At 50.6% G+C, this 25,788-nt stretch overlaps 15 protein-coding genes across 15 annotated transcripts; 9 read left to right on the top strand and 6 right to left on the bottom strand.

Moving 5' to 3' along the window:
- Positions 1-977: 977 nt before the first annotated feature.
- BDZ99DRAFT_440491 (WD40 repeat-like protein) lies at positions 978-2,224 on the top strand (the record flags this gene model as incomplete). The annotated part of the gene is made up of 1 exon (XM_033717717.1): positions 978-2,224. Exon 1 carries the CDS (start codon positions 1,211-1,213, stop codon positions 2,222-2,224), a length of 1,014 nt encoding a protein of 337 aa, XP_033578579.1. The 5' UTR covers positions 978-1,210.
- A 70-nt stretch (positions 2,225-2,294) lies between these two features.
- BDZ99DRAFT_414090 (tubulin-domain-containing protein) lies at positions 2,295-4,533 on the bottom strand. The gene is made up of 6 exons (XM_033716720.1): positions 4,404-4,533; positions 4,276-4,316; positions 4,134-4,160; positions 4,000-4,075; positions 3,404-3,934; positions 2,295-3,349 (listed from the first exon to the last, which is right to left on the bottom strand). The coding sequence occupies exons 1-6, from the start codon at positions 4,426-4,428 to the stop codon at positions 2,697-2,699; spliced, it is 1,353 nt and encodes a 450-aa protein (XP_033578578.1). The 5' UTR covers positions 4,429-4,533; the 3' UTR covers positions 2,295-2,696.
- A 151-nt stretch (positions 4,534-4,684) lies between these two features.
- On the top strand, positions 4,685-5,887 carry BDZ99DRAFT_278028 (uncharacterized protein). The gene is made up of 3 exons (XM_033713970.1): positions 4,685-5,081; positions 5,192-5,435; positions 5,493-5,887. Exons 1-3 carry the CDS (start codon positions 4,788-4,790, stop codon positions 5,645-5,647), a joined length of 693 nt encoding a protein of 230 aa, XP_033578577.1. The 5' UTR covers positions 4,685-4,787; the 3' UTR covers positions 5,648-5,887.
- BDZ99DRAFT_518868 (uncharacterized protein) lies at positions 5,742-6,140 on the top strand (the record flags this gene model as incomplete). The annotated part of the gene is made up of 1 exon (XM_033725349.1): positions 5,742-6,140. The coding sequence occupies one exon, from the start codon at positions 5,742-5,744 to the stop codon at positions 6,138-6,140; it is 399 nt and encodes a 132-aa protein (XP_033578576.1).
- A 2,338-nt stretch (positions 6,141-8,478) lies between these two features.
- Positions 8,479-9,639, bottom strand: BDZ99DRAFT_487286 (P-loop containing nucleoside triphosphate hydrolase protein; the record flags this gene model as incomplete). Its single annotated transcript, XM_033722823.1, has 2 exons — positions 8,479-9,094; positions 9,206-9,639. 2 exons carry the CDS (start codon positions 9,637-9,639, stop codon positions 8,479-8,481), a joined length of 1,050 nt encoding a protein of 349 aa, XP_033578575.1.
- Positions 9,640-10,263: 624 nt separating this feature from the next.
- Positions 10,264-11,125, top strand: BDZ99DRAFT_461628 (uncharacterized protein). The gene is made up of 3 exons (XM_033719661.1): positions 10,264-10,518; positions 10,577-10,633; positions 10,732-11,125. Exons 1-3 carry the CDS (start codon positions 10,324-10,326, stop codon positions 10,966-10,968), a joined length of 489 nt encoding a protein of 162 aa, XP_033578574.1. The 5' UTR covers positions 10,264-10,323; the 3' UTR covers positions 10,969-11,125.
- Positions 11,126-12,183: 1,058 nt separating this feature from the next.
- BDZ99DRAFT_277958 (uncharacterized protein) lies at positions 12,184-13,412 on the top strand. Its single transcript, XM_033713969.1, has one exon. The coding sequence runs from the start codon at positions 12,303-12,305 to the stop codon at positions 13,179-13,181; it is 879 nt and encodes a 292-aa protein (XP_033578573.1). The 5' UTR covers positions 12,184-12,302; the 3' UTR covers positions 13,182-13,412.
- A 999-nt stretch (positions 13,413-14,411) lies between these two features.
- On the top strand, positions 14,412-15,378 carry BDZ99DRAFT_277880 (uncharacterized protein). Its single transcript, XM_033713967.1, has 5 exons — positions 14,412-14,708; positions 14,929-14,961; positions 15,032-15,041; positions 15,102-15,284; positions 15,375-15,378. The coding sequence occupies exons 1-4, from the start codon at positions 14,478-14,480 to the stop codon at positions 15,239-15,241; spliced, it is 414 nt and encodes a 137-aa protein (XP_033578572.1). The 5' UTR covers positions 14,412-14,477; the 3' UTR covers positions 15,242-15,284; positions 15,375-15,378.
- BDZ99DRAFT_475143 (uncharacterized protein) lies at positions 15,257-16,832 on the top strand (the record flags this gene model as incomplete). Its single annotated transcript, XM_033721959.1, has 3 exons — positions 15,257-15,284; positions 15,478-16,133; positions 16,350-16,832. 3 exons carry the CDS (start codon positions 15,257-15,259, stop codon positions 16,830-16,832), a joined length of 1,167 nt encoding a protein of 388 aa, XP_033578571.1.
- A 689-nt stretch (positions 16,833-17,521) lies between these two features.
- BDZ99DRAFT_277741 (uncharacterized protein) lies at positions 17,522-18,187 on the bottom strand. Its single transcript, XM_033713964.1, has one exon. The coding sequence runs from the start codon at positions 18,015-18,017 to the stop codon at positions 17,640-17,642; it is 378 nt and encodes a 125-aa protein (XP_033578570.1). The 5' UTR covers positions 18,018-18,187; the 3' UTR covers positions 17,522-17,639.
- A 606-nt stretch (positions 18,188-18,793) lies between these two features.
- On the top strand, positions 18,794-19,668 carry BDZ99DRAFT_277743 (uncharacterized protein). Its single transcript, XM_033713965.1, has 2 exons — positions 18,794-19,531; positions 19,579-19,668. The coding sequence occupies exon 1, from the start codon at positions 18,943-18,945 to the stop codon at positions 19,483-19,485; it is 543 nt and encodes a 180-aa protein (XP_033578569.1). The 5' UTR covers positions 18,794-18,942; the 3' UTR covers positions 19,486-19,531; positions 19,579-19,668.
- BDZ99DRAFT_277744 (uncharacterized protein) lies at positions 19,669-20,838 on the top strand. Its single transcript, XM_033713966.1, has 2 exons — positions 19,669-19,960; positions 20,059-20,838. Exons 1-2 carry the CDS (start codon positions 19,804-19,806, stop codon positions 20,631-20,633), a joined length of 732 nt encoding a protein of 243 aa, XP_033578568.1. The 5' UTR covers positions 19,669-19,803; the 3' UTR covers positions 20,634-20,838.
- On the bottom strand, positions 20,808-22,608 carry BDZ99DRAFT_440483 (uncharacterized protein). Its single transcript, XM_033717716.1, has 4 exons — positions 22,074-22,608; positions 21,872-21,983; positions 21,575-21,749; positions 20,808-21,516 (listed from the first exon to the last, which is right to left on the bottom strand). The coding sequence occupies exons 1-4, from the start codon at positions 22,221-22,223 to the stop codon at positions 21,081-21,083; spliced, it is 873 nt and encodes a 290-aa protein (XP_033578567.1). The 5' UTR covers positions 22,224-22,608; the 3' UTR covers positions 20,808-21,080.
- A 437-nt stretch (positions 22,609-23,045) lies between these two features.
- Positions 23,046-24,221, bottom strand: BDZ99DRAFT_461621 (tetratricopeptide repeat domain-containing protein). Its single transcript, XM_033719660.1, has one exon. It carries the CDS (start codon positions 24,132-24,134, stop codon positions 23,523-23,525), a length of 612 nt encoding a protein of 203 aa, XP_033578566.1. The 5' UTR covers positions 24,135-24,221; the 3' UTR covers positions 23,046-23,522.
- Positions 24,222-24,372: 151 nt separating this feature from the next.
- On the bottom strand, positions 24,373-25,221 carry BDZ99DRAFT_518861 (uncharacterized protein; the record flags this gene model as incomplete). Its single annotated transcript, XM_033725348.1, has 1 exon — positions 24,373-25,221. The coding sequence occupies one exon, from the start codon at positions 25,219-25,221 to the stop codon at positions 24,373-24,375; it is 849 nt and encodes a 282-aa protein (XP_033578565.1).
- Between the last annotated feature and the right edge of the window lie 567 nt (positions 25,222-25,788).

Below are 25,788 nucleotides of genomic sequence, written 5' to 3'. Positions count from 1 at the left end.
GGGCAAAAGACTTGACTTGGACGAGGGTGAAGGGCGGTTAGTACCTCTGAAACATGAAGATGCGGCGCGGGCGCTTAAAAAGGTTGAATGTGGCACATCGTGCAGCAGCTCTACTACCCAGTGCAATAGTTCTAAGATACTATCAGCGTATAGTTCTCAAATATGGGCTTTCCCAAAGGTCTCATTCTCGACCCACTTAATGAAGGTATGTGCTTGAGGACTGAATGTACTATGAAATAGACACAAGCTGTATCAGCGTGCGGCTTATGGCCGGCCTGTCAAAGCGAGGGCTCCAGCTCCGTGTTTACTGCGTCTAGGGATTTGAAGATTGAGATGTATCATGCTGATAGAGAGGGTTGTAGACTGAAGGCTGAGCGGAGGTGGTTGATGGAGAGTTAAACGCCAAGCCACCGACTGTTTCTGAAAGTGGGAAGCGAGGGGTCTAACGTCCAAAACTCCGAGATACTATCGCCTATTGTACTAACGCTTCTAGCATTGAAAAACAAATACAACATCTAGCGAGCGTGTAGCATGTTGCCAATGTTGTTGCAGAATTGCCGACGCCCTGGTAGCGAAGCTGGGGCAGCTGTTCCGCACTAGCAAGGTATATGGTATATCCGCCCCATGGACTCTAGGGCGAACGCCCTAGAGTCCTACGTAGCTCAACGTACCACCGAATCCCCATACAAAATGCGATACCTTGCATATATCTAACACCACAACTACAAAAGGGAATTATGTCTAATAAATCCAGACTAGCTTTAGATACCTTACTTATTAGTTTCTAACTAGAAAATTTGAAATATAGATATATTTCCTGAAATTTCTATGTATTTTATTAGGGCGAAACATATAAATTATATAAAGTACTAACAAAAAGTAAAATAAATAAAAAGACTACGTGGAATAGAGCTCTAGTAGTCCTATTAAGATACTTTATTAATAATGCTAATTTATTCCTTAGTGGTCGTTGTGCTAGATATATACAAAGTATCGCAGTTTGTATGGGGGATTCGGTGGTACGTTCAGCTACGTAGGACTCGAGGGCGTTCGCCCTAGAGTCCGTAGGGCGGATATAGCCTATGTACGGTATATCCAGCAGGCTGCCGCGACTGTTCCACTTCCACGGCGGCACTCCACTCCCTCCCTCTCAATTCGGGACGCATTCGCACAGAGCTCTTCAAGAAAGGAGCCCCCTATCCCATCCGTCATGTACACTCCGCAGCCCATCCCAACTCCAGAGGTCACCTACCTCCCCAACCCAGAGCACCAAAGCGAAAGCCATACATCCACCATCTACGCGCTGACGTCTACGCCGCGCTACATCATCAGCGGCAGCAAAGACCATTCAATTCGGATCTGGTCCAAGCAAACCCAGCATCTTGCCTTTCCCCCGCTACTTGCTCACGTGGGCGCCGTTGTAGCCATCGAAGCATCCGACGCACCCGAGTTGATTTTTAGTGGCGATGGCAAAGGAAATGTCATGATCTGGGACCTCACAACAGGCGCGTTGGCTCAGAACATGGAGAACGCGCACACCGATACCGTACTCGGCGTCGCGTTCAAGGGAAGAGTTTTAGTGACGGCGTCGAGAGACCAGAGCGTCAAAGTGTGGGAAGGAGGACCAGATGATGATGCAGAGAACGAATTCAATGCTTTCCGGCTCCGTCACACGTTACTAGGGCATCAAGGGGCCGTTCTCTCTGTTTGTGTGACGCATGATGGAACGCGAGCGGTTACCATGTCTGGCGCGGACCGGGCGATGAGGGTCTGGGATTTGCGGTCCGGCGAGGTTCTCAAGTCGTTTGAGGGACTTGCGGGGGCGGCGGTGAAGTTGCAACTTATTGGGGGGGAACGTAAGGTCCTGGCGGCTTGTACTGATACTGGGATTAGAGTCTTTGATCTGGAATCGGGGGAGGAAGAGGTCTGCGTCTATGGGCATGGGAATGTGGTGCGTGCTGTGCAGATGGTAGGAAGTCAAGACGAGTCAAAGATGGTGTCGGCTTCGTATGATAGTACTGTCCGATTGTGGGAAAGGAGCGATGGAGGGCGTGGAGCGTGGAGCACGGTACGAACTTTTAGCTTTCGAGAGGCAGTGGGGAATTTTAAGATGTCTGCTGATGATGCGAAGAGGGTTTATGATGTGGTTGTTGATGAAACAGACGGGTGCATATATGCTTGTGGAGAGGCGAGGGAAATTGTGCAATGGAAACTCGAGTCGTAACGTGGAGCGTCAAACGGTTCAGACTCCGTGTGCTGGCGCGATAGGTAAGATAGGGTCAAGGTACGGTGATCACTGAGAGAAAATGGACTTTCAAGTCGTCCCTCCGGACTCATATTTCATACTAAACACTGAAACGAAGAGAAATTCTTGTACCTCCGAGCTTATTTGACGGAAGTAGGCGTATATAAACTCATCAAGCGGCATACATTACGTTCACAACGAAACAAAAAGACCGAAGTATTCAAGCACTGGTCAATTTAATGTACTTTGTAAGGAAAGAAGAGCAAGACAAGAGGCTTCGCTCGCTACTGAGTAGTCCCAAAACAACACACGCAATCAAGTTCCTACTCTACCCCCATAGCCATGCCCCCCATTAACAGCCCGAGACCCCAATCCAGCTCGAACGCTATGAATGAAGGCACACGCTATCCACCAACACCGATCATTAGAGTAATAACTTAACGACGCACGCCTAGTACTCGGCCTCAGCACCCTCGTCGCCCTCGAGCGAGTCGGCAGCCACCTCTTCGTAGTCACGCTCGAGCGCAGCCAGGTCCTCGCGGGCTTCGGAGAACTCGCCCTCCTCCATGCCCTCGCCGACGTACCAATGGACGAAAGCACGCTTGGAGTACATGAGGTCGAACTTGTGGGACAAAGCGGACCAGGCCTCGGCGATGGCCGTGGTGTTGGACAGCATGCACACAGCGCGGTTGACCTTCGCCAAATCGCCGTTGGGCACCATCTGCGGGGGTTGGTAGCAGATACCAATCTTGAATCCGGTCGGGCACCAGTCGACGAACTGGATGGTGCGCTTGGTCTTCAGGTGGGCGATAGCAACGTGGGTGTCCTTGGGCACAACATCGCCACGGTACAGAAGGCAGGTAGCCATGTACTTGCCGTTGCGGGGGTCGCACTTCACCATCTGGTTGTTTGGCTCGAAGCAGGCGTTGGTGATCTCCATGACGGAGTTAGCCTCGTGGGAGGCCTTGGCAGCCGAGACGACAGGAGCGTACGCAACGAGAGGGAAATGGATACGGGGATATGGGACGAGGTTCGTCTGGAACTCGTTGAGATCAACGTTCAGGGAGCCGTCGAATCGGAGGGAGGCGGTGATGGAGGAAACGACTACGGATACGGTTAGCGGAAGTTACTCCGGAGTCGAGAAGAGGGTTAACATACCCTGAGCAATGAGACGGTTGAGGTTCTCATAGTTGGGTCGCTCAATACCCAGGTTCCTACGGCAGATGTCATAAATGGCCTCGTTATCAACCATAAAGCTGCAGTCGGAATGTTCGAGAGTAGTATGTGTGGTGAGGATAGAGTTGTAGGGCTCGACAACGGAGGTGGCGACCTGCGGTGCCGGGTAGACACAGAACTCGAGCTTGCACTTCTTGCCATAGTCCACCGACAGACGCTCCATGAGAAGAGCACCGAATCCGGAACCAGTTCCTCCACCGAAGGAGTGGAAGACGAGGAAACCTTGCAGGCCAGAGCAGTTGTCGGCCACACGTCGGACCTTGTCGAGAACCTGGTCAATGAGCTCCTTGCCCACGGTGTAATGGCCACGAGCGTAGTTGTTGGAGGCATCCTCCTTGCCGGTGATCATGTGCTCGGGGTGGAAAAGGCTTCGGTAGGGGCCTGTGCGGACCTCATCGACAACGTTTGGCTCGAGATCGCAGTAGATGGTGCGCGGAACGTATTTGCCCTGGCCTTGACGCGTGTCAAAGTTGTGTTAGCTGTGTATGGGCAATTGCTGAGGCGTTGTGCTAGCATACCTGTTTCCGAGAAGAAGGTGCTGAACCCATGGTCGTCGTCGGCGGCTTTGCGCTCCTCGGTGAGGTAACCATCCGGCTAGACGATTGCGTTAGCTGCGTGTTTGCAATGGATTGATTGAAGGGGGGCAGCTTACCTGGATGCCGTGTTCAAGACAGTACAGCTGTGAGGCGATATCAAGTTAGTAAACAATCTTCCCTAGGCAGCCGCGATAATTTTCCAAGCCGTCTTTTCCGACGCGGAAAAGAGGCAAAGAAGGAGTTCTGGCATCGACTCACCTCCCAGCACGAGTTTGCAATCTGGCAACCGGCCTGGCCGACTGTACGCGTAGAATGTTAGCATCTGGCGGCAGACGGGGACATGCCACCAGAAGGCGGTCAGAGGGGCGCGTGGGGCATGGGCTTACCGTTCAAGCTGATGACCTCTCTCATGGCTGCGAGGGACGAGGAATTGAATAGAGACTGGGAATACAGGCTCAGCAGCGGGTGATGTTCGAAGAGTGGTGGATGCAGTGGAGTTGCGGGGGGAAGGGATGCAGGAGAGTCGGCGACGAGGTTAGAGTTGTTGTGGGCCGTTTTGTTGTGCAGGGGCCGCGCGCGCTATGGGCCTAGCGCGTCATTTATGCAGCTGGTGCATCCTGGCATATCACGTCGGCCAGAAGCTACTGCCTGGTATTCACTGCACATTCACGCTTTTGCTGCTGCTTCTTCTCCCTCAAGCACCCAATTCCATGCCACGCTGCGTGACAGCATGACCCGCGCCGCGACGAGGCCTCTCAGCACACCCGAAAATGCGGTTTACGCTGCCTGCGGCCTCCCTCATCGCACTCGTCGCTGAGGTGGTTGCAAACACCGAAAAGGTCATCTTCACAGCTCCCAGCGCCATCACTATCCCCAATATCCGCCCCGGACTGGATGACCTCAGCCTCGACGTCCTGTCGCCCGCTGGCCTGCGTACGCTGGAGACCAATTTGGCCGTGCAATTCCCCTCCGACACAGCCCCGCGCGGGGTGCAGTCCTGGTATCTGCTCAAGGGCCTGGAAGCTGGTCGACGCTACGAAGTGAGGGCTTGCTGGCCGGCAACTGTAAGCTACACGCGTCTTCTTCTCTGGCTGTCGCGGTGGACGCGCCGTTTGCTCTGCTCTGCTAGCCAGCCTTTGTTTGTCCGACCAAACCCTTCGCTAACCTCCTCAAGCAACCGACTGAGTTCTGGCTCGACGTTCACAACCTCACCCACGTCTTCGAGACACCTCTCCTAATATCCTCCCTCGCCGATTACTCCGAACAGCGGCAGCATCCTGGTCTACAAGCCCCCCGACACGCTGAACCTGAAGCTACGTCCCAGTCAGTCTTGTTACTGCAAGTACATTCCGCTGCCGACTACTTCACCTCGAACCGCACGTTGATGGAACACCCGCCAGCCGTCGACGTGGACATTAGTACGTCACTGCATCTTCTTGAACCCTTGCCATAATTGCTAATTGCTAACTGCTCAGTTCTTGATCCATTCCTCTTGAATATCCTTCCACAGTCGCTCGGCCCCACCGCCCTCTACATCACCGTTCTCACAGCCGGAAGCTTCTTCCTCTCGGGCGCTATCTACAACTGGCTCTACCGGATCGCGGAAATACCCAAACCCCACACCGACTGAGTGAATGCCTATGCGATTGCAATTCGGGTCTCCCATCGCCTTCGCGAAAGGCCTTCTCAATTCGATCTTCACTCGCCATCCACTGCCTTCAACCATGGCAACACCCGCGGCACTTCCCAAACTCTCTGTCTTGTTCTGTCTCCCCCCAGAGCTCTTCCTCCTCATCCTGTCATACTTGCGCACAGGCGACTTGCTCAAATTCGCCTTGACCGCATACCCGCGATTGCGAGAGAGACTCAATCTACCGTATCTGTCCAATCACACGTTCCATAGGCTGGTACTCCGGCCGCCAAACACTGTTCCCAACTGGCCTTTGCCTATGGAGCTGACGGATCAGATTCTCGGCTACCTTCATGATCCGAGCGACGTCATCACCTTTTGCTTCACTCATCGGGCCGTGTACCTTCAGTACATGGGCAATGATATTCTAGACCCAGGAACAGTCACGGGGCTGTGGAGTGTGACAAGGCGTCCTGGTCATGGCGGGCTTTGAGTACTTGAACTTGGAACGGCTGGTAATGATGGCATGTTTACGGGTCACGAGCATGATGCATAGATTTGGCGTTAGAGTTAGCCAGGGACTGCTTTTATATGGTGTCTGGACTACGGATGGGTGCATATGGCGCTGGCATGCGCTATTAGCCTACCACGGCTACCGTCTCACAATACGAGAAACAATGGAAAATCGGTAACTTCAGTGTTCAAACAGGGTGTTTTTCGTAGTGATGCTATGAGTGCTTTTCTACCTGAAATGTCTTAACCATTCCACCCAAATGTCGGGAAGAGCCACTTCGATATCCATTCTGTGTATAATCAACATTGTAGGATTATTGGTATGAGTATGACACCGTCTACACTTCGCCCACAATTTCAGACATCCGTCAAGACCATACTCTCATTCCATTTCTTCTTCTGAACATACATGCAAGCAAACACGCTGGGGCCGGCATAAATCGTATCAAAATACTAGCATCCCAGCTCTATACTACGCGAGCGGGTTGGAAAGGAGTGGGTTGGAAAGGCCCGAGTACTCAAGGAATCATCCCCCAGACTCACCGTCTCCCCTATCACATGCCTATCACGCGATATCACGGTTTCATCAAACCCCAAGAGGCGCGGCATACTAAGTGCGGGTGGAGTTCGGATCAAAACCATCACAGCAATGTACAATGGAGCATCCGCGTCCGCGCCGCTCTCCCATCAATCTTGATGATGCTCTTCCCCATCTCCTGCTCCCACTTGCACATCTGTCGTATTCCGATGATCTTGGTTCCGAAAGATGGGGTTGAGGTGGATAGCATCACCAGTGCGAGGCGGTTCTGTTCTTCGTCGGGTAGGAGTGGTGACGGTCGCTGAGGATTGTTCGGGTCCAACGCATTACTGAAATTTGCGAGCTTTGTTGAAGAGACACGGCCCGGAGCTCATAACACACTTCCCGAGTCTGTTTTGATGGTTGGAGTTGGTTGATGGGTTCTGGAGAGGAGAGGATGGGGAGGCGAGAGGTTTTATAGGAGCCAGAGGGGGTGCCGCGAGACAGGGGTTGTTGGGAGCAGGACTGTAGTAGCGGTGAAGAGGAACAGAGAGGGGGAAAGTCATGTGAGCAAACCGTGTTTGGGCCAGATAGGAGTCGAAGATGTTGTGTGCGCACATTCCTAATATCCATCCTCCACTCAGTACTGTTGTGGAAACGAGCTACACGTCAACAGCTTGAGAGAACCGACCTCCGCAGCATACTTCCACACCATATATTCTCTCAAAATAAAGACATAGTTACCGCAACAAAACCCTTATTAGGAGTCCCAAGCCCCGGATAACTTCTCAACTTCTCAAGCCCGCCCTCATCCACCGTCACGCAGGTCTAAAGCCCCATGTCGTTTTAAATTCTTATTTGCACTTGATTTTAGCGGCAGAGCCCATATACACGATGAAAATGGTCTCCTGGAAGTCACGTGCCTGTATGCGTCAGGTTAGTAACTTCAAACACTCTCACTTAATCACAGCTTGTAGGTGATTGACAGGACTACCTCTCAACCGAAATACGGTAGTTACATATACGCAAGAGATGTAGATAACAGACACGCAAGCCTTGAGGCCAGCGCTAGTGGAGAGGGAAGCGCTCCTACAGTGCCTTGCCATAGATCTCTATGCACTTTCCTGCCATTGCCTGTGGAGCTTCATCGGACTACTAGTAGAAATCGGGGTCAGCAAATACACTGCCGATCTTGCGTTACACCTCGTTGATGCTGTTTGGGATAATCTTGGGAGTTTCCTGGTTTTGCCAATATGCCGCACTTCTCTTTCGTTTTGATTGCTGAAAATACTGTGAAGCTCCGTTCGCAATGGTAAACGAGTGTACAAATTTCTTTGACAAAATACTGTACTAGAACATGGTTTTGGACTAAGGAGATAGGTCAAGGAATAGTGACAGTCGATGGCTTGAATAGAAAGAAAAGACGAGCTCAGCTCATGTTCCTCCCATTGTAGATCTAGACTCAAAGCTCCGCTCTGTCGACGCCGCCATTCATCTGACTGGGATCAATTCAGGCGCGTAGGGATAGGCTGTGCACCTTCCGAGACAGTTGATGAATCCTTTTCATATGGTAGTAAGGGCGTTTGTCACTATGGTTTGGAGGGTTGATCTAAGATACCTCTATCCTACCTCTACCTTAGAGGGCGGCCCCCACTTCATTGAAATGAGGCACACGCATCAGTAAGTTTGCCGAGTTTACATTTGAACCAATAAATGATTGAAGGCATGATGATACGCGCTGCGGTATTCCTAAGTGACACGGTCTTTAGGCTCTGCTTCGCCTGCGAGGTTTACCATACTTTCAAAAACCAGCGACATGGGAAAAGCTCTTATTTATAAGAACCGCAACTGCAATGAATACATCCCGCAGTTGTGTAGCATTGGAAGACAGGGTAAACATAGCATACATATAATCATTCCGCTCGTGATCTATAATACCTTCGAAGCGCTCTATCAGGTACCTACTAGCACTATAGTGGTCGTTGCCGCCGGCGTAGTCTGGGAAGTAATCCGCCAGCGGGCTTCGCCCCAGCTTCGCCTTGAACTCGTCTGCGTTGTTCAAGAACAGCACGAACGGCATGCGCTCGTGCCAGCGAGACTTGACTGTCCTTTCCCAAAGCGCCAGCATGTCCGTCATTCTGGTGAAGGAATTGTCGTCGAACAACGGCTCGTCGTAGTAGGCGAGGTCCACCACGAAGATGACCATCTGGGCCGTCGTCTCGAGGCATTCTGCCCATTTCCGACTCCGGCGTCTTGCAGAACCGCTATCGAAGAGTCGGATGCTAAGATCACACATTGAAATGGTGTTATACATTGAATAGCGGGCGAGGAAGCTGTCGGTTGTTCGTGTCCGAGAGATGTCGGCGGGAGTCGGGAGATAGTCTGGACTAGCAATCCGTTGCGCGGAATTGATGAAACTGCAAGCTATCAGTATTTAGACTCATCGAGAAGAAGCTGCTGTGACGCATTGCATCGCATCTTCCGAAATATCAAAATGATTCGAATTCTCCATTGCCCGTGCAATACACCGGTCCGTCCTCAAAGCAGCAATAGCTTCACCAACCTTAGGTTCCAGGGGCTTCTGTGGATCAGCCGGCGGAACAGCAAAAGATTTCAGATAAGCGCAATAGCTTTTGTTTTCGTTACTGTCTGGTACTATCCCAGATTTATCCATAGCACTAACTAACGCTTTAACGGAGTCAATCAGAATCTTGTAAATCGTGAGTCGGTATCCTGCTAACTCATCGGTCGTGTAAGTATCCTCGTAAAAGCCCCTCACAACCTCCATAATCTCTTTTTTCCCCTTGTGGTCAGCGCCAAGAAGCAGAATGTTATATTCACTCTGGACTCTCCGGTTCCAGTCTCTCTTGAGGGAGCGGTCGATAGCGAGGGACCGTTGCCTCTTTTCGAACTGGTCTTTTAGGGCCGCCTTATATTGTACCAGGCGCTTCGAGCTGAACATGTGGCGACCAGTTTGCAATTTCCTTGATTGTGCTTGGTTCTCCACTGGATTATCGCCTTGTTGGGGTCCTGGTGGGCCAGCCGTGAGTGCCATGGCATCCGTAGGCTCCAGCAGGGCAATACTAGGTCCCTTCACGGAGCTGCATTGCCATCGGTTGTACCTCTTCGAAGTAAGTTGCATACGGTCCCGGTCCAAGTCCAAGTTGACATAAAAGGTTGATCAGTCATTAGGACACTGGGAGGTTGACGTGCCTGGTGCCGCACTCTAGCGAGCACAGACCACCCCCAGCCGCAACAAGGTATCAGCGCTCAAGATTCAGCATGGAACAACCAACTCTTAATTCTTTGGAGGAATGTGGGTAGAGATGTTCACGAAATAAATTTGAGTGTCTTTTGATACAAGTTAGATGGGCGGACTCTGCCTTGCTTGGTGCCTTGCCGAAGCAACTGGCTCTGTCAGCGTGGTGGTGCCTGAAGAGCGGGAAGAGTGCGATGGCTAATCCAAGTATGATTCGCTGTGACCTCGCGAGAGCCGCAGAGAAAGATTGGCTGAGCCGAAGAGGTGTGCTTTCACAGCCTTCTTCTGAATCTGCCTGCCAGGGCGTTCTGCTAAGACCCACCCCAACACCAAGTAACGCGACACGCATCAAGCCTCACACCTTCAAACATCTAAAACGCAATCATCATGTTTAGTACAGAAACTACAGAGATTCGCGGCAGAAATCAAGAGCTATCATCTGAGCCATGCAGTTCCATTATCTCCAAGTCAGAAGCTGGTGTTCCAAACAAGAGTCTTGCGCCTACTTGCATCACGTCAATGGGCGGAAATGCGGACGATGCTCCGTTCAATAGCATCCACAGCAATTCGCAATATGAGTCGGTATGTTGACTGTACATCTCACTATAGTCGTCAGCCATTCTGACAATCGCCTTTTCAGGCGTATGAACCTCCTGAATGGAGAGCCAATGTGCCACGCCATCCATATGTCTCCAATGTCAGTATTGAATACGACCCTTGAGCCACCCTACCAGCGAATGTGCATACCTATATCCAACTCCTTACATGATGGCTGATATCTTGTACACCTTCTAGTTACTGCCAAAATTCGACGACGGGGATGAGGCCTGGTTGAAGATTCCCTACGGGCCAGGAATAGCAGTCGTAATCAAAGAAGGCAAAGGAGGTGAACATCCACTGTACAAATGGTCGTACACAGTGAAGGATGCGTACACCGGTGCTGCGGTCAACCTTGACGGCGACAGTCCTAGACCACAGTGGTTCCCTGAGACTCAATTAAGCATGCACTCAGGTTGCAGCACTACAACCTAGGATCAACAACTCATATGCCAGAAAGCTACTCTCCGAACATCAGCTGTAGAGAACCGAGCTGAAGCCTCAGCTGTGCAGGGCTCATCTGAACTTACTAGCGCGCCACCCTGGGGGTGGCCCCCTTCCTTCCCCTAGTATATATACAACTAGCTAGACGTCTATAGAAATCAGAGTTCACATCAATTTCAACCTGAGTCATGCGAGACGAGAAACAGCGCACTGGTGCCACACCAGATACTTCTCTCAGCTTGAGGCTGCCTGAAGATGGTCTCCACACTAGAAATCAAATCTATTTCCAATCACTCATTGCCGAACACATGGATGTTTTCAAGAAGCCGGTAGGCCACAATAAGGCGGCCGCCTTACTTCTCTCCTGGGAGCCCGATAACGACGATCTCAAAGTACAAGAAGAGGTATTTCATTCGACTTTGGTCCCTAGACACTTTGCTTACGGATCTCAGGTAGACGAGCTGGGAAAGGTGTTTGATGAAAAATACGAATTTACAGTCAACAAATCGTTTCTAAAGGCACAAAATCCACAGGCTCACCTCAATTCTTTATTATCAAGGTTTATCGCAGACCATGGTCGTCAAAAGCCTTCGCTCTTGATCATTTATTACGCTGGCCACGGATGGGTTGATAAGCAAAACCAATTTTGCCTGGGGCCGTGAGTACCGTCCTATAACATTTGAACGCTACTGACTTCTTCCAGGGGGATAAGGCCCAACCACGATGTAATTACCTGGAAAAGCGCCGAGGTACTCCTCAAACCTGCAGTGGCCGACGTGCTCCTCATCTTCGACTGTTGCGAAGCGGGTGCTATTGCTCATAGACGTTCATCACGGAGAACTTACGAGCTTATGGGCGCATGCGATCATTCAAAGACCACTCGGAAGCCAGGCAAGAGTTCTTTTACCTCTGCGTTAACATGGGCTTTGAAACAGCTTAGCACGAAGTCAACATTTTCGACGAGCGAGTTACGGACAAAAATAATGGAGGCACCGGATTTCCCATCTGATCAAAACCCAGTCCTCTTTCATAGGGACGTTCCCATTGTGAACAATATTGATACCCAGTGGTTATCCAAAAACCACTAGATCCCTGACGCCCCAAAACCGGAGTTCCGCGACGTTGAAAACGAGTATCTCGACACTCCATTAGAATTCAATCGCCGTCTCAATGAAGAAGACATCAAAACTGGCGCCGAGCATCTCAGTAAATCAATTGATAACTTGGGGTTCTCGGCCCAACGCATCGCGTTAAGGCGCAAGTCTTCACTGGAGTCTGATTCTGATACAAGTACCTGGCGGCCTGAGTCCTTATTCTCAATCGATATGCAGTCAAATTCGTCTGGAACTTCGTTTACATCGGTGGCACATACTTCGGCAGCGGACGCTTTTGCTACCCTTTTAATGACTAACGACGAGATAAGATCACTCTGCGTCAGCGGGGTTACGGACTGCAATGTTGGCCCACTCAGACTGGAGAGAAACCTTCCCCGGCTGCTGTATCAATACTCGAAAGATCTACGTGAGGAGGCTGTGACGCCGGCGCAACTTACAGCTGTGGAGCTTTTCCAATCCAGATCTCGGCTGCAGCATATTGCTAGCAAAGTACGGCGAACGGTTAACGGTGACTCCGAGAGACTCGCTCTTCCCAACGAACCGCTCGACCCTAATGCTAGTATCCAGCGTTATCTTGACGAGCAAGAAGGCCAACGAAAGCCTCTAGACATTAAGAACAAAGACATTTCTGCGGGATCCAGTTCCAGTGACGATGAACAAGACGCAGAGATCAATGAACCACGAGATTTTAACGTACAGTCCCTCGCAGCCTTTCTGTCTAATAGCATAGCATTTCAGCTTTTGCAACAGAATCTACGAGATTTTGTCTTCCCAAAAATTTCCGGCGAGCTAGATCGCATCTCGCAGCGCATCCTGAGACATCCCCGTGTACTCTCGAACAAGGACATAGCTGTACTTCAAGGTGTGATTTATCAGCTTCGCCAAGCTGACCCCGCCTCAATTTCCGTCTCCGATCACCAGGCTTCTGTTAAAGATAAGTGGAAAATAAAAATGGAGCAACTTTGCGGAAGTTCATGGGACTGGTGGCCTATACAAGAACCAATCTACCCAACTCGTCCCGGCCACATCTACATACTCTGGCAATGTGTAAGCTTAAGACGGTGGCTCCTCCTTACTTCACAGCGCTAAAATACCTCAGAGATGCGGTGTTCACCGCAGAGCTCAAGTCCCAACTTGGGTTGGTAATAGTTTAAGTCGAGTTTCAAATGTGTTCAAAAGCAGTTCGAGCGGTACACTACCGACAACTACGCAGAATGCTCCCTTGCAAGCACAGTTAGGAGCAGGAAACGCCTTTAATTCCTCACCAGGTAGCATGTGTGGATACTTCAAATGAAAGTAAGAACCTAAATGTGGTCCATTGTTCGATCTCGTGTTCTTTTCGCAGGTCGAGTCGCAAATTAGCCTGATGAAGATGCTGGCAAGCGCATTGAGGAGACCATCGAGTGGAAAAGCTCTTATATAATGTCTCAGCCTGCGTACGGAGACTGTTCCAGCATTCCGAGTTTGCTTTGCGTTTTTGTTCAAAGCGAAGAGGTTCGAGTGCAATGGCACCTGCTGTAAGGGTGGATATTTGGTTGATGTTGGCATCAATTTCTGACAGCAGCAGCTGTACTTGTCCGTACGGAATCCAGCTCTTACCGGGGTCAATAGGCTCTTAAAAAAGTCTTCGCGAGCTCTTACGTCAACAATGTTGTTCTGGTCAATCCATTGTGGCTAGGAGACTTTAGTTCGGAGCGTCACCAGTATATTAGAATGGATGCACTGACTTTGAGGGCTTCGTTTAGCTTTAGCTTCTGGCTAATAAGGATGACTCTCTTTTCGAGCTGAATTACTGAAGACCTGAATGGCAAGTAATTGGAACAGAGCCGTTCGCGAAGCCGTTTGCTGAGACCGACGTCTGCCCAAGCACTGCCATCAATCTTTCGAGTAATTCATAGAGCTGAGAATCCGGCAGAGCAAGGGGGCTAAGCAACTCTTCGCAAGAGTTCCGATATATCGACACACTAGTAATAAGAGACACATAAAGGTTCTCAAATACCCCCTCATACTTTTTCATGCTCTTTATCGTCGCGACCTATGTCTCCGTCAGCCTTCCAGGCCAGTTTCTAATAACGATAGAAGCATGGAATACCCCGTCGGTATAGTGTTCTAGCGCACTGATTATCAGCGGAATTGACCCGAGCACAACTCCAGCAATCTCGAAGCCAGACATAACAGGCGCTAGTAGTGTCCACAGAGAAGAAGGTGAGATGGCAGGAGGAGAAAAAGCATGGGGTCAGTATGGCCCCTTGGCCCGTGCGTGGCGGGGCATTTCAGTCCAACCTTGCAACCTTCATCCTCAACATCATGGGCCCGTCTCATGTATAGCAACATAGAGGAGACGATGAGTAAACGTCTCTCCTGACTCACTTTCTTTGAGTCGCCATGGGAGGTTCCATCGCAGAATCGCACACTACCTGCGTTGATCTATTCGCAACCTTGCTCAGCGTCATAAAGCAGCATCCTACAAGTTATGCATTACTCGAGACAGATGTCCAAGATGAATTCGACAAGTATAGTATATGGGCGGGAAATGTCGGCGCTGCCTTTTCCGGACAGAACTACAGGCGTTCCTTAGACTATCGGCTCAGAGAAGCTTCATTTTACAAGGAGCAGGTGTGTACATCGTCTCAATTACCGGATCTATTTTCCTCTGGATATTTCCTAGTATATGTTTTCCTTGTCTCTTCGCCTTTCCTACATTTCAACTCAGGTAGTGCCTTCAAGGGTCATGGCTGGCTTGTCGAAGGCAACCCCGATGGCGTCCAGCCGTAACAAGTACATCACATGCATTCCAAGGTCTCGATAGAGACTGACCTTTCAATCCTTGGCTTAGGTTCTGAAACTATTGAAGAGTCTGCATGGAGTGGTGAGCATTCCTCTTCTTTCACCTGAAGATTTTTGCCGTATGACCGTCGCTGAATCAAGGAGCCAACTAGATGCAAAAAGGTAGACGTTCCGAGGGGCTATTTGCACGATTAGCGTAAGCTTATTAACACACGGCTCTAGCGGTATCCATTGTCAACGACGACAAAGTATCATTCGATGAATTTTTAAGTCCGAGTCCGAATCCAACACGCTTGCCGAGGGCCAGAGTTTGGAGGACTCTCCATGGGAAATATCCTCCAACTCGGAGGCAGAGGAGATAGGGACTGTAAATGAGGATGGAGGTGAAACAATGCATTGAACGAGGTAAGTGATGTATTGGATGAGCATCTATCTAGGCTACGTACGCCGTATATATACTCTGTGTGTGTGGAGGCTTACGTAGCCGTACCGTAGAACTGTGTGGGCTAAGTATAGGAACCGTGTTCTATATCAAGGTAGCCGAGCTAACCGTACCATACTCCGTAGGCTAGCTGGCTAAGAATACGTACTCCGTCAGTAAAAGATCAACTGCCGGCGCCTAAAGTCTCTCGCTCAAGCGTTACCAGGCCAGAACAGACCATCGCTCCTCTCTCGCCACCCAGAACACGAACAGATTTACGCCAATTAGTGCAGTCAATCAGCTTTACCGTCACTTGTCTTTGGCGCATCCCCATTCGTAGGCCTGCTCCCATTGATCGGATAAAGCGCAAAGGCGCTGCCAATACGTCCTATTACCAACCGTTCGATATACTTTACGTCAAGGATAAATTTCCGCATGTTGACGAGAGCGTGGCAAATCGGCTTGATAACTTGATATCAAAACGACGACAAGTAATACAGTACCGCAAGCGCCATACCGATGCATTGCAATCAGCCGCAGCTGAGTCTGAACATACGGCGGAGCGACGTGTCGCTAAATTTAGTGGTACGACTGGTGTAGGAAGTCCAACAGCGCCATCAAAAAGCGCGCCGAGTCGTCAAACACAGAAGACGAAAGCTACAACCTTGAAACTAGCTGGAACCGAAATGGAGCCCCGGGATGTATCTCGACTCTATGCTCCTTCGATGCCCGAATCAAGAACCACAGTGGCTTCCGACCAAGCAGCGAATAACGAGCGAGTCGCCATCCCACCGCGGCCTATCGGAGGGAACGGCAAGACTCTTGAGCAATTTGTATGTCCTTATTGTTCAGTGACTCAATTTATCAAGTCCGACCGGAGTTGGAAGTGAGTTCAAGAACCCGATGTGGGATAGATTCGGACTAATTACGTCAGAAAACATGTCTTAGCAGACCTACAGCCTTACGTCTGCACGATGCCTGGATGTGAACTGCAAGAATACTTCTTCGATAGCAGAGAGATAAGTTTTGGACTCTAATGATCATTGTAGGGCAGGTCACTTCTAATAAGTCAGGAGTGGTTTAATCACGAGACGCATCACCACCGACTTGAGTGGAGCTGCAATATACACGATCATCAATCCTTTGCAGAGCTTTCTGACTTCCTCGAGCACATGGCAAGAATGTACGATAGTGCGTTTGATGAACGTCAAATTAAAGCTTCGCGGGGCATGTTCCAGCGCCCAGCGCAGAGCCATTCGGGCGTATGCACACTCTGTTACAAAGAGGCCACTAAACTGAAGATCCATGTATCTCGTCATCTAGAGCAGATGTCTTTATTTGCAATACCGCCGGCAGACATGATGGAAGACCTGGACTCGGACATTTCTGGATCTGGACTATCACATATGAATATCAATGGCTCCAAAGCCCAGAACGTCTCATTTAAAAGATTCGGGAGCATCTCGCGCCTGTCTGATAAAGCATCCGATCAAGGTAGTGGCGCACTTGCGGGAACCCCACATCGGCATTAGGAGCATGTCCAGTGGGCGCGTAAATCATTCGAAGAATGCCGGGCACTCGGACTAAACCCGCAGTTGGAGAAAATGATGCAACCAATATTTCCAAAAGAAACTGGGATGCTTGTGGTCGAAACAGTGCTTCCAGGGAGGCCAACAGATATCCACCTGATAAAGGGCGACATGCTACTCACCGTCAACGAAACACTCATTACAGAGCTCAATCGATTAAATCAGACCTAGGGCGACAACGTTGACGGGAAATTCTCCGTGTTGGTTCAAAGGGGTGGCGAGGAGGTTACCCTTACTGAACAGGGACCTAACAACCTTAGCGAGTTGACAGATGAACCATCTCTTGAGCGGACGTCCGTTCCTGATATGGACGTGGACGAGAGCACTCTGGACGCCTATTGGGACTATATCACTCCAAAATCTCGAGAACTACATGCTGCGCCTGCGATCTATCATTACGCCGATTCGAGTCCCCCGAAATACACCGATTCGAGTCCCCAGCACATGGGTACACCTATATCAGTTCCCTGGCGTACGACATAGATCCAAGGGTGACTCAGCGCACAGTCTCTGAGTAAAATTCGAGAAAATTCTAGAAGTGAAAGGGGAGTGCTATTTTTGCCCACTTCTAGGGATTTCCTATCTTGTCGTGGTTTTGCAGAGTATATCACATCTATTGTTCCTTAATGTTCTACGCGGTCCGTGTCTAGGCTTTGGACACGAATAGGCGCACAGACAGCCAGCCTTATTTGCTGGGGAACGTGTTGATGGGGTGCTATTCCTAGAATTGAAAGTGCCCTAGATTTTCACCTACTCACCACGACTGGGCGAAGCTGGGGACGACTTTTCCCTTGAACTTGGAATCGAGCTTGACATTCTTAGAGGAATTGAAATCATATCAGAAATGAATTGCACTGTCCCCTCCGGAGGCGAAGAAGCGATACCACCTGCCATACTTCCCCGATCCGAAATTCGAACCCACTCTCTGCGACTCTCTGGCATAAGTGGAAAAAGAAAGAGCAATAAAGTGCATGTGCAATTACGCGTTGGACGCAACAAGTCTGATGGATAGTCTGAGGGAGTACATGGACGTCGGTGACTTCGAGTATGTGGACAAGAGAAAGAGTTCAGAGGCGTGAGCGGACGAAGAACCCTTTCAAAAAACGAACCCTGTTTTGGTACCTTCATGGCGAGAGTTCCAGAAGCAACCACTATGTGGAGCCTCGACTGGTGCGTATCAAAATGAGCAGCATCTGCCACCCGATATCTTCAGGCATTATCCTTGTTGATTAAAATCCTTTTGGCATGGGCGTTCATCATAAGCTCGAAGTACCTTCGGAGGTTGAAGAAAGTGCTGATGGCGAGCCTGATGATTCAAGCAGAAGATATGCACAGATCAAGCTCGTTTGGAGCTAGCTAAAGACAAAGCAGCTACACTCGGTGGAATCCTCCCCGTCGAGGATAAACCGTATGGCCTAACGGTTCGACACGCACTTGCGACACCATCGGGGGAGAAGAATCGTGGCGATGAAGAACTCTCTGGCCCAGAGGGACAAAATAATGTCTAGTCAGCTTCCAACGAAGAAGCAAGCATCGGACAAAACGAGGGAAGGCAAGAATTTTTGGTCACGGAATTCTCTCATACGGATAGTCAAGAGGACCGTGACGACAATCGTGTTCGCATTGCATCGCTACACAGAGGGGACCATCCTCCCATACGAGGCATTCTGCGCAAAGCGAAAGGGAAGTCCGCGGCGGCTCCGGCTGGCCTTGCCCCCCATACAAGGCGATTTATATGAACTTGACGCTACTTGAACTAAGATCGACCGCCTTCTCGTCAACCCAGAGGCTCTTCAAGAGGCAGACGAGCCGTTTGAAGAACGCGAGGATTCTGTGTATGTGTTAAGAGTGTTAACGCACAAGGAGGTACAGAGGCTTGCAGATCGAGTCAAGCGAAAAAGACAACAGAGAAATCGCTACAACCGCGAGCGTGCAGATTTATCGGTGGCGCCAACCGCGAAAGAACATCAAGGAGGCCCATCTAATCTCGAACAACGCCCCACCGAGCGAACCACCTGAAACCGACGATCCTGCTAGCTCTCTGGGCGACGATATGGAAGTCAGATCTTTCTCCGAGGGCGATGGTAGTGACTCTGGTGAAAGCATTGGCACCGCTGGTGATGTTGAGGGTATTCAACCGGCAATGGGGGAAGGCATCATCATTACGCAGCCCGCCATTGACGATAACTTTTCTTCCAGCCCAGTTGTTATAGATGCGCGCTACTTGGATATCTTGACCTTCGGCCATGTCTATGCATCATCGGGAATCCGTCGCTGGCGCCGTAATGGGGCTGTTAACGAGATTGATTGGGCTTTGGTCAACGTCTTCGATGAACAGGTGACTCCATGGAACGTGGTTCCCGGTTGCCGACAGTTTTGTATCGACCCTGCAGCCGCCGCCAGGCAGGACTCGCTACGCATGAAGCAGGACACCAACTGGAAGGAATACTACAAAAATGGCCTCCCGAATGAGATCATTGTGACTGACGATGATGACGACGACACTTCATCCCACCTGCAGCGCCAGCCAATCCTAGAGCAGCCCGCTATTGATTTGCCGTTGAAGATATCCCTCAGAGTCTTCCGCGGCCTCTAGTCGAACACTTGAAGACCTTGACCAAATCTGAACGGAGCTCGCAATGGTAAGTAGACTTTTCTATTGGCAAAGTTCTGCTCATTGACTCAATAGGTTACGTATTTGCTTCCAGGCAGACCCAGCCTGGAGGATCGGCCAGAGAACATTATGGACGGCGTATCGAAAAACTTTCGAAAACCTGATTAGTGAGGAGCCCATGCTCTATGAAATCTTCATCGAGAAGTTTGCCGTACGTTCTCGAGAGCCACCGCCTTAGGTTTTCCAGAAGAAGAGAAGGAAATCGTACGCGGTATTCGGCCCCGCGGTGATGACTACCTAATGGAGGTTGCCAAAGCAGACGAGCTTGCAAACCGGAAAGTCCACTGGTATGGCCGTACATCGCGGCTACGGAGCGGTGTAATCTCATCTAGGATGCATCAAGTCTGGTTCTACGGCCGTGAAACTTTCGCTGCCCTTTGGAGTGTTAGTGGCGGAGGTACGTGTGTTCTATAGGTCCACCTGTCTTGGATTTCAGCAATTTTCGATCATATTCCCCCCTCTAAAAGTTCCTTTTTCATGCTAACTTGGAAATAGCAAAAGGAGGTGACACAGGCGCTTGGGTCATCGATGACCGTAGTCGTGTTTGTAGCTACCTCATCGCAACTAATATGGCTAAGCGGATTGCTTACATATGCCCAATGGAGGGGATTATGGAGGACATCAAACAGACACTCGGTGCGGAATCAGTGTGTCTCCCTGGATCGTCCGAGGCCAAAGAGTACCACGACCTCATTGATAGCGAGCTAGACAATGACGATAGTTTGAGCCTCGAGGAAATGACCGCCAAGGACCTGATCCAGCCAACTTCCTCGTCGAAATCGCAGCGAAACTCGCAGCGTGCCTTGGCCCTATCCAAACGGGTTTCAGCACGGATGAGGGTGGTAAAGCGCACTGTTTCGCTAATTCCAAAGTTCACTCTTGGAGACGAGGTGCGGCTCAGACTAATCAACGGCCCTACGATGAAGGTCGTCATCACTAACCGCAGGCTGAGCCCCAAGCCTTCATGGCAATACACCGTGAAGGAGAGTTCGACCGGAGATGATAGCAACCAAGACAACCTTGGGGAGTATGGGGAATGGATCGATGAAGCTCGCCTCAGTTCGCGATGACGAAAAGAAAAGAAAGCGAATGATCAATTAAACGAGCTTTTGTGTACCGTGACTGTTAAATCAGAGCAAGTACGTTACTCACTCAATAACACCGCGAGCGCTCTGGAGTCCCTAGGGTATAGAGGCTCCACTTGGAACAGTCACTCCGGGTTTCGATATCGGCAACGATTATGTCAATAACGAAACCATAGAATAGGTAATAAGACGCAATGCTTGGATATATTCAGCAGCAATGACACAGCCCAAATCACCCCACATCTTTTCTACGCCTCCACATGCTCTCTCAAATGCCCACTCGCAAGCCAACATGAATCGCAAATCGCTGAAGCGCAGCTCAAACCCAAAACTCCTGTATCTACACCCCATCTGAACCATCTTATTTCCCTCTAATATACACCCACCTAACACCCTCATCCCCTCAAGGGGCCCAAACCTGGGGTACTCCCCCTACCTATCCCCCCCACTGAAACTATACCCCGGCGCCGCCGGTGCCGGTCTCCTGTATTCCTCATACCCCCCCGGACTCAGCGCACTCGCATGCTCATCATGATCATAGCGGTACTCGGGCACAGGATCATGCAGATTCTCGCCCCAGCTGAGCGGCCGGCCGGGGTGTCTCCCTTCGTCTGTATCCGTGCTGTGCAACAGCGCGTATTCATCCTCTTCCTGGTTTCCGCCGCGCTCCGTCCGCGTCTCATCGTCGGAATCGTTGAGCTCGTGGGTGTCGGCGCTCCAGGTGTTGTCCTTGACGCCGTGCTCGAGGGAGGAGTCGCCGCCCATGTCGCGCGGGGAGGGCTTGGAGGAGGCGTAGGGCATGACGCCGTCTTTGCGGAATTTAATGACGTAGTAGGCGGATATGGAGGTTGTGATGACGAAGAGGAGCCTGTTGAAGTGGAAGCGTTAGCCTTGGGGGTTTGAAGGAGAAGGGAAGGGGGATGTACCATATCACGACCCCGAAGCCGAATGTTGCTCGGCTTAACTTGCATTTGGCCTCGTTGCCGTAGGCAAAGGTGGAGCAGTTTCCATCGTTCTGGTCGAGCTTTTTGTCTTTGGCGCCCTGGCGGATGCCTCTGCTGTTGTAGAGGGCGATGGCGATGAAGGCGGAGAACCAGAATACTGCGATTGAGACGTGTCAGAATCGGTTACAGGTAGTGTTTTCAAGCATTGGCTGGAGAAATAGAATATTGTTCCTTCTCGGGAGAGCTGACGTCGGGGGACAGCGGAATGGGTAGGCTTACAGGTATACAACGCATCTACCGCAACGAACGCATATGCATTCGCAAACCTCTCTGCTCTTGACCACATAGGCACCATGACGAGATAAATCAGTGCAGGAATCGTGAGAAAACACTATTCATTCCAGCCCAACTGTCAGCCTAATCTTCAAAAAGCCCCAATTGCCCCAGCGCTCTTCCTTCGCGGGAAGCCAGAGAGTCTTACCAGTGCAAAATACCAGTTTGTAGCCCCGCCATTCGTCCCGTCTTTAGTCAATACGGAAATGGTGATACATCCCGCAATGAAGATCAGCAGGATCTGGAATATGTGCGCAACGACTTTGCATTTCTGGACATAACTCTGCGGGATCTGCATATTGTCCCCAGATTATGTTTTCCTCCGTCCCAGTTATCAAGTATGGTGCGCTTCGAGGCTTTTTAAGTGCGTTGGGTGGTAGGTAGTAGGGATTTAGGGAGTCGTAAACACAGCCGGGTTCGGTCGAGAGAGCTCCGCAGGGAACCACAGTACAATGAGGACGCCGTATACTGGAACACACTTAGCAAGAAGCAATATGTTGTCGATAAGGACTGAGTGCTGTAAGTAGCAGTGCGGCAACAAGGAGAAGGCAGGTTGAAAAGAAGGAGAGCGTCGATGGTTGTCAGGGAGCTTCAGCCTCACTACAGCTCAGCCTCCCTCCGCCGCGCAAAACACTGACCCCTAGTCGCGCCCATGCCAAGCGCCCTCCGCTATCCGGGTCGCACGCACTGCTGCATGTTTCCGGCGGCGCTATTCGGCCCCTGTCAGCGGTTTGGGTGAAGGATAAGTCAGCCTTAGCTATAAATAGTAAGGTGTTGCGCTAGAGACCCTGCGTCAGGGGATTGGAACCGAGAAACGCCACAGCAGTGGCTGATGGTATAAGCTCGGGTATTTCCTGTATGGGGTATGTAATTCGCATAATGCCATCATTCGAAGGGCTTTGGGGCTTGGTTCTTCAGCTTCTCGCATCCTTAACTGCTGTGGTAATGGATGAACGATGCAGCCGACATCCTAAAGATAAGTAGTGTGCGGGACTTTCACCAGACTTGGACGTTGCAATCAGCCTCGTCATCTAGCTAGACAGCCATTTCCCTGGAACGGCACTATAATTTTGCAAGACAGTCGCCCCTGCTAACATCACAAAAAATCAATTACATATTGTCCGTAACAGCAAAAAGTTTAGATTGCGCAAAACGGCAGTCGGTTTCTATCTTAAAGACATGTAGGGCCTAAATCAAGTCACTATTCTTTTCATTCCACCATCACCCAACTCTTCGAGAACGTCCTGACTTCGATCATATCGAAGCATGTTTTCAGTCTAAGTCAAAGCCCCTCTTCAAATTCCGGCTTTGCGCGGGGACTGTGAGGGATTAGAATCGAAGATCGTATAAAGGGAGAGATAGTCCGTAGATAGTTGTGTGGACTTGTAACTCGGTCCGTGTCGATATTGTCGATATTCGGTACAAAAGATGAAGCCATACTCCTCAGTACAGACCCTCCCCACAATATCATATCGCTTCAAACCGAATCGAAATCCACATGTATCGCCCAATGTCCCAAACGCCGTGCAATGCAAGCTCCCCCATGCCGTATCCCAGACAAGCCCACTTCAACCCTCCTCCATCTCCTCCTAGCCCCCTACCTCCCCTTCTGCACCAACTGAGCATCCAACTCCTTCTTCAGCTGCAGCAAATCCGCCTCTGCAGCCTCAAACTCCAACGCCTGCCCCACCCACTCGCTCGCCTCCTCCACCCTACCCATCTCCTGCAAGCACTTCCCCCTCCGCCACCACGCCTTCGCATTCCCGACCTTCTTCATCTCAACACTACTCTCCGCATCCAGCGCGCCCTCCACCCACTGCTGCAAGCTCATGTGCGCCTGCGCGCGGTTCGCAAACAGCGCCGACACCTCCTCCCGCACCAAGCCCGAGGGCTCCCACCCAGGCCGAGCCAGCGCCATATCAATCCCAACACTGTACATGCGAATCGCTTCGGGGAACCTGTTCTTGCGGAAGTCGGCGTTGCCGCTCTCGCGGAGCTTGGTGATTTGCGCGCTGCGTTTTGGGACGACGGGGAGCGGGGGCGGGGGAACGGTGTGGGGGGCCTCGAGGCTGAGGAGGGAGCGGTGGAGCTGGTTGAGGGCGGTGAGTTCTTCGGTGAGAGCGGTGGAGGCGGGGATTGCGGAGGAGATGGCTTTGGTGGTTGGGTCGAGAGTGAGGGGGAGGAGGGTGAAGGTGTCGCTGGTTTCCATTTTGGTGGGCTTTGTGTGGGGTTTTGGTTTGGAAGATTGGTGATAGAGAGTTGTGAGGTTGAGATATGTGTGGTGTGTGGAATCTTTGAATGGTTTTTGAGAGGACACTTCTCGATCATGAATTGGAGTCGATCGCGGAAAATTAATTACCGCTAGTGTGCTGAGTCATTGAGCGTAATGTAAACTGTCCCCCTCCTACCCTTTCATCTCATCTCCTACCACCTGCACCGTCGATATATCATTCGACGACAACCTTTCTATTGTTGTTCCACGTGATCCATCGTAAGTATTGATTCATGTGGGCAGCTAAGGTGATGCAATGCTTCTTCTCCCACTTCCACCAAGGTTCAGACCAGAGTTTCATAATAACCTCCCTGAGTGAGTCGAGCTCCTCATCTTTCAGAGGTAACACATTTTCCTGCTCCTGGAGACAGACCTTGTCCCTCATTTGGCAGATGACATACGTACAGCGATAAGTGAGCTTAGCCCACTCGTTCAAATCGATATCGCTCTCAAGTTTCATGTGTAGCATCATAGGAATTGTGAACTCCACCAACGGGTCATCCTCTGCTTTCTCATACAGTTTCCTCAGATCGACCTCCTTCGGGGTGATGCCCCTCTCGAACCGCCGTAGGAAACATCGCATAAGGTCACGCCGGAGGTCCTTCATTGTGCGCCCGTCTGCGAGATGCGCGTCCGACGAAGGCGCGTACGCGAAGAGGTAGAAGTCGATCAGAAAGCAATCACCGTATCGATCGTCGTATCCATTCCCGGCATCCAGCGCTTCGAGGGGCTTGTTCCTATCGACCCAATCCCGAAACCAGAGAAAAACTTGAAGGGAAACGCCTCGAATCCTGACCTCACACTCGGAAATCTCAACCAACTGGTAGCCAATGTCTTCGTTCATTAAACTCAATAGCTGTTGGAGTAAATCTCTCCTGATGTCTAGTGGACCATCAGATCCAAGATAAAGATGCGGCGCAAGACTCTCTACGTGGACACGGATAGAAGTTGCATCCTCAACATCGAAATTCCGATTGCCAAAATGAAGGCCCAGGGTCCCTGATTCGGGTGCCGCGCTCGTCATGGCAACTTGAAAGGTTGTAAGTCTTCACCTTCAGAGCAAAGACTACTATGCTTAGAATCCTCCAAGCTAGCACACTGAGGATATTGCTACAAGATAAATCTAGTAATGGTTTGCTCTTGAGAAGCTCCTAGAAATGAAATTTCAGACACAAACCGACGGGAGCTTGAGCCTGCAGCAGTAGGACAAACTTCAATGCGAAATTAGACCAAAATTTCCTGAATAGAGTTTGGGTGATGAAGCGAAAGACATGACCACCGCTGGCATCTTTGGAACGTAAAACAGAAGAGATCACGAAGGAGACTCAAAGTATAGGTGATCTATCGTAAGTTATACATGCAAGTCCATCATATTCTGTGAGGGCGTGGAGGTGCATTTAGAGTTATTCAATGCAACCTTGCATAACCTATGCAAAAGCACAATTTTCCCGTGTGGTCTAAATGTTCCATTCATTTTCGAATCCTAAATCAACCAACACCGACTGCATCGTACTTTGCCCTTGGGAGTAGTGGAGTGAGCAGTCTTCTTTGCTTTCTGGGTGCTGGAGCATCAGGCAAGTTATATCTGCTG

This window comes from Mytilinidion resinicola, assembly GCF_010093595.1.
Source record: "Mytilinidion resinicola strain CBS 304.34 unplaced genomic scaffold BDZ99scaffold_7, whole genome shotgun sequence".
Lineage (NCBI taxonomy): Eukaryota > Fungi > Ascomycota > Dothideomycetes > Mytilinidiales > Mytilinidiaceae > Mytilinidion > Mytilinidion resinicola.
The sequence above is the reverse complement of the archived record's forward strand: the minus strand, read 5'-3'. Positions and strand labels throughout refer to the sequence as shown.

What these genes read in the sequence shown, in the direction of transcription:
- BDZ99DRAFT_414090 (XM_033716720.1), bottom strand. Translation starts at nt 4,428, where the DNA reads ATGAGAGAGGTCATCAGCTTGAACG. An exon ending in AGAGGTCATCAGCTTGAACG is followed by an intron (nt 4,317 to 4,403) that starts GTAAGCCCATGC and finishes CTACGCGTACAG; the next exon opens with TCGGCCAGGCCGGTTGCCAG. An exon ending in CAACCGTCTCATTGCTCAGG is followed by an intron (nt 3,350 to 3,403) that starts GTATGTTAACCC and finishes CCGTATCCGTAG; the next exon opens with TCGTTTCCTCCATCACCGCC.
- BDZ99DRAFT_277880 (XM_033713967.1), top strand. Translation starts at nt 14,478, where the DNA reads ATGGGAGGTTCCATCGCAGAATCGCACACTACCTGCGTTGATCTATTC. An exon ending in CTTCATTTTACAAGGAGCAG is followed by an intron (nt 14,709 to 14,928) that starts GTGTGTACATCG and finishes TCCTTGGCTTAG; the next exon opens with GTTCTGAAACTATTGAAGAG.
- BDZ99DRAFT_440483 (XM_033717716.1), bottom strand. Translation starts at nt 22,223, where the DNA reads ATGCAGATCCCGCAGAGTTATGTCCAGAAATGCAAAGTCGTTGCGCAC. An exon ending in CAAACTGGTATTTTGCACTG is followed by an intron (nt 21,984 to 22,073) that starts GTAAGACTCTCT and finishes TGGAATGAATAG; the next exon opens with TGTTTTCTCACGATTCCTGC. An exon ending in GGCTTCGGGGTCGTGATATG is followed by an intron (nt 21,517 to 21,574) that starts GTACATCCCCCT and finishes CCACTTCAACAG; the next exon opens with GCTCCTCTTCGTCATCACAA.
- BDZ99DRAFT_461628 (XM_033719661.1), top strand. Translation starts at nt 10,324, where the DNA reads ATGTTTAGTACAGAAACTACAGAGATTCGCGGCAGAAATCAAGAGCTA. An exon ending in GCAATTCGCAATATGAGTCG is followed by an intron (nt 10,519 to 10,576) that starts GTATGTTGACTG and finishes TCGCCTTTTCAG; the next exon opens with GCGTATGAACCTCCTGAATG. An exon ending in GCCATCCATATGTCTCCAAT is followed by an intron (nt 10,634 to 10,731) that starts GTCAGTATTGAA and finishes TACACCTTCTAG; the next exon opens with TTACTGCCAAAATTCGACGA.
- BDZ99DRAFT_277744 (XM_033713966.1), top strand. Translation starts at nt 19,804, where the DNA reads ATGGAGGTTGCCAAAGCAGACGAGCTTGCAAACCGGAAAGTCCACTGG. An exon ending in TTGGAGTGTTAGTGGCGGAG is followed by an intron (nt 19,961 to 20,058) that starts GTACGTGTGTTC and finishes ACTTGGAAATAG; the next exon opens with CAAAAGGAGGTGACACAGGC.
- BDZ99DRAFT_278028 (XM_033713970.1), top strand. Translation starts at nt 4,788, where the DNA reads ATGCGGTTTACGCTGCCTGCGGCCTCCCTCATCGCACTCGTCGCTGAG. An exon ending in GGGCTTGCTGGCCGGCAACT is followed by an intron (nt 5,082 to 5,191) that starts GTAAGCTACACG and finishes AACCTCCTCAAG; the next exon opens with CAACCGACTGAGTTCTGGCT. An exon ending in AGCCGTCGACGTGGACATTA is followed by an intron (nt 5,436 to 5,492) that starts GTACGTCACTGC and finishes CTAACTGCTCAG; the next exon opens with TTCTTGATCCATTCCTCTTG.
- BDZ99DRAFT_277958 (XM_033713969.1), top strand. Translation starts at nt 12,303, where the DNA reads ATGCAGTCAAATTCGTCTGGAACTTCGTTTACATCGGTGGCACATACT.
- BDZ99DRAFT_277741 (XM_033713964.1), bottom strand. Translation starts at nt 18,017, where the DNA reads ATGAAGGTACCAAAACAGGGTTCGTTTTTTGAAAGGGTTCTTCGTCCG.
- BDZ99DRAFT_277743 (XM_033713965.1), top strand. Translation starts at nt 18,943, where the DNA reads ATGGAAGTCAGATCTTTCTCCGAGGGCGATGGTAGTGACTCTGGTGAA.
- BDZ99DRAFT_461621 (XM_033719660.1), bottom strand. Translation starts at nt 24,134, where the DNA reads ATGGAAACCAGCGACACCTTCACCCTCCTCCCCCTCACTCTCGACCCA.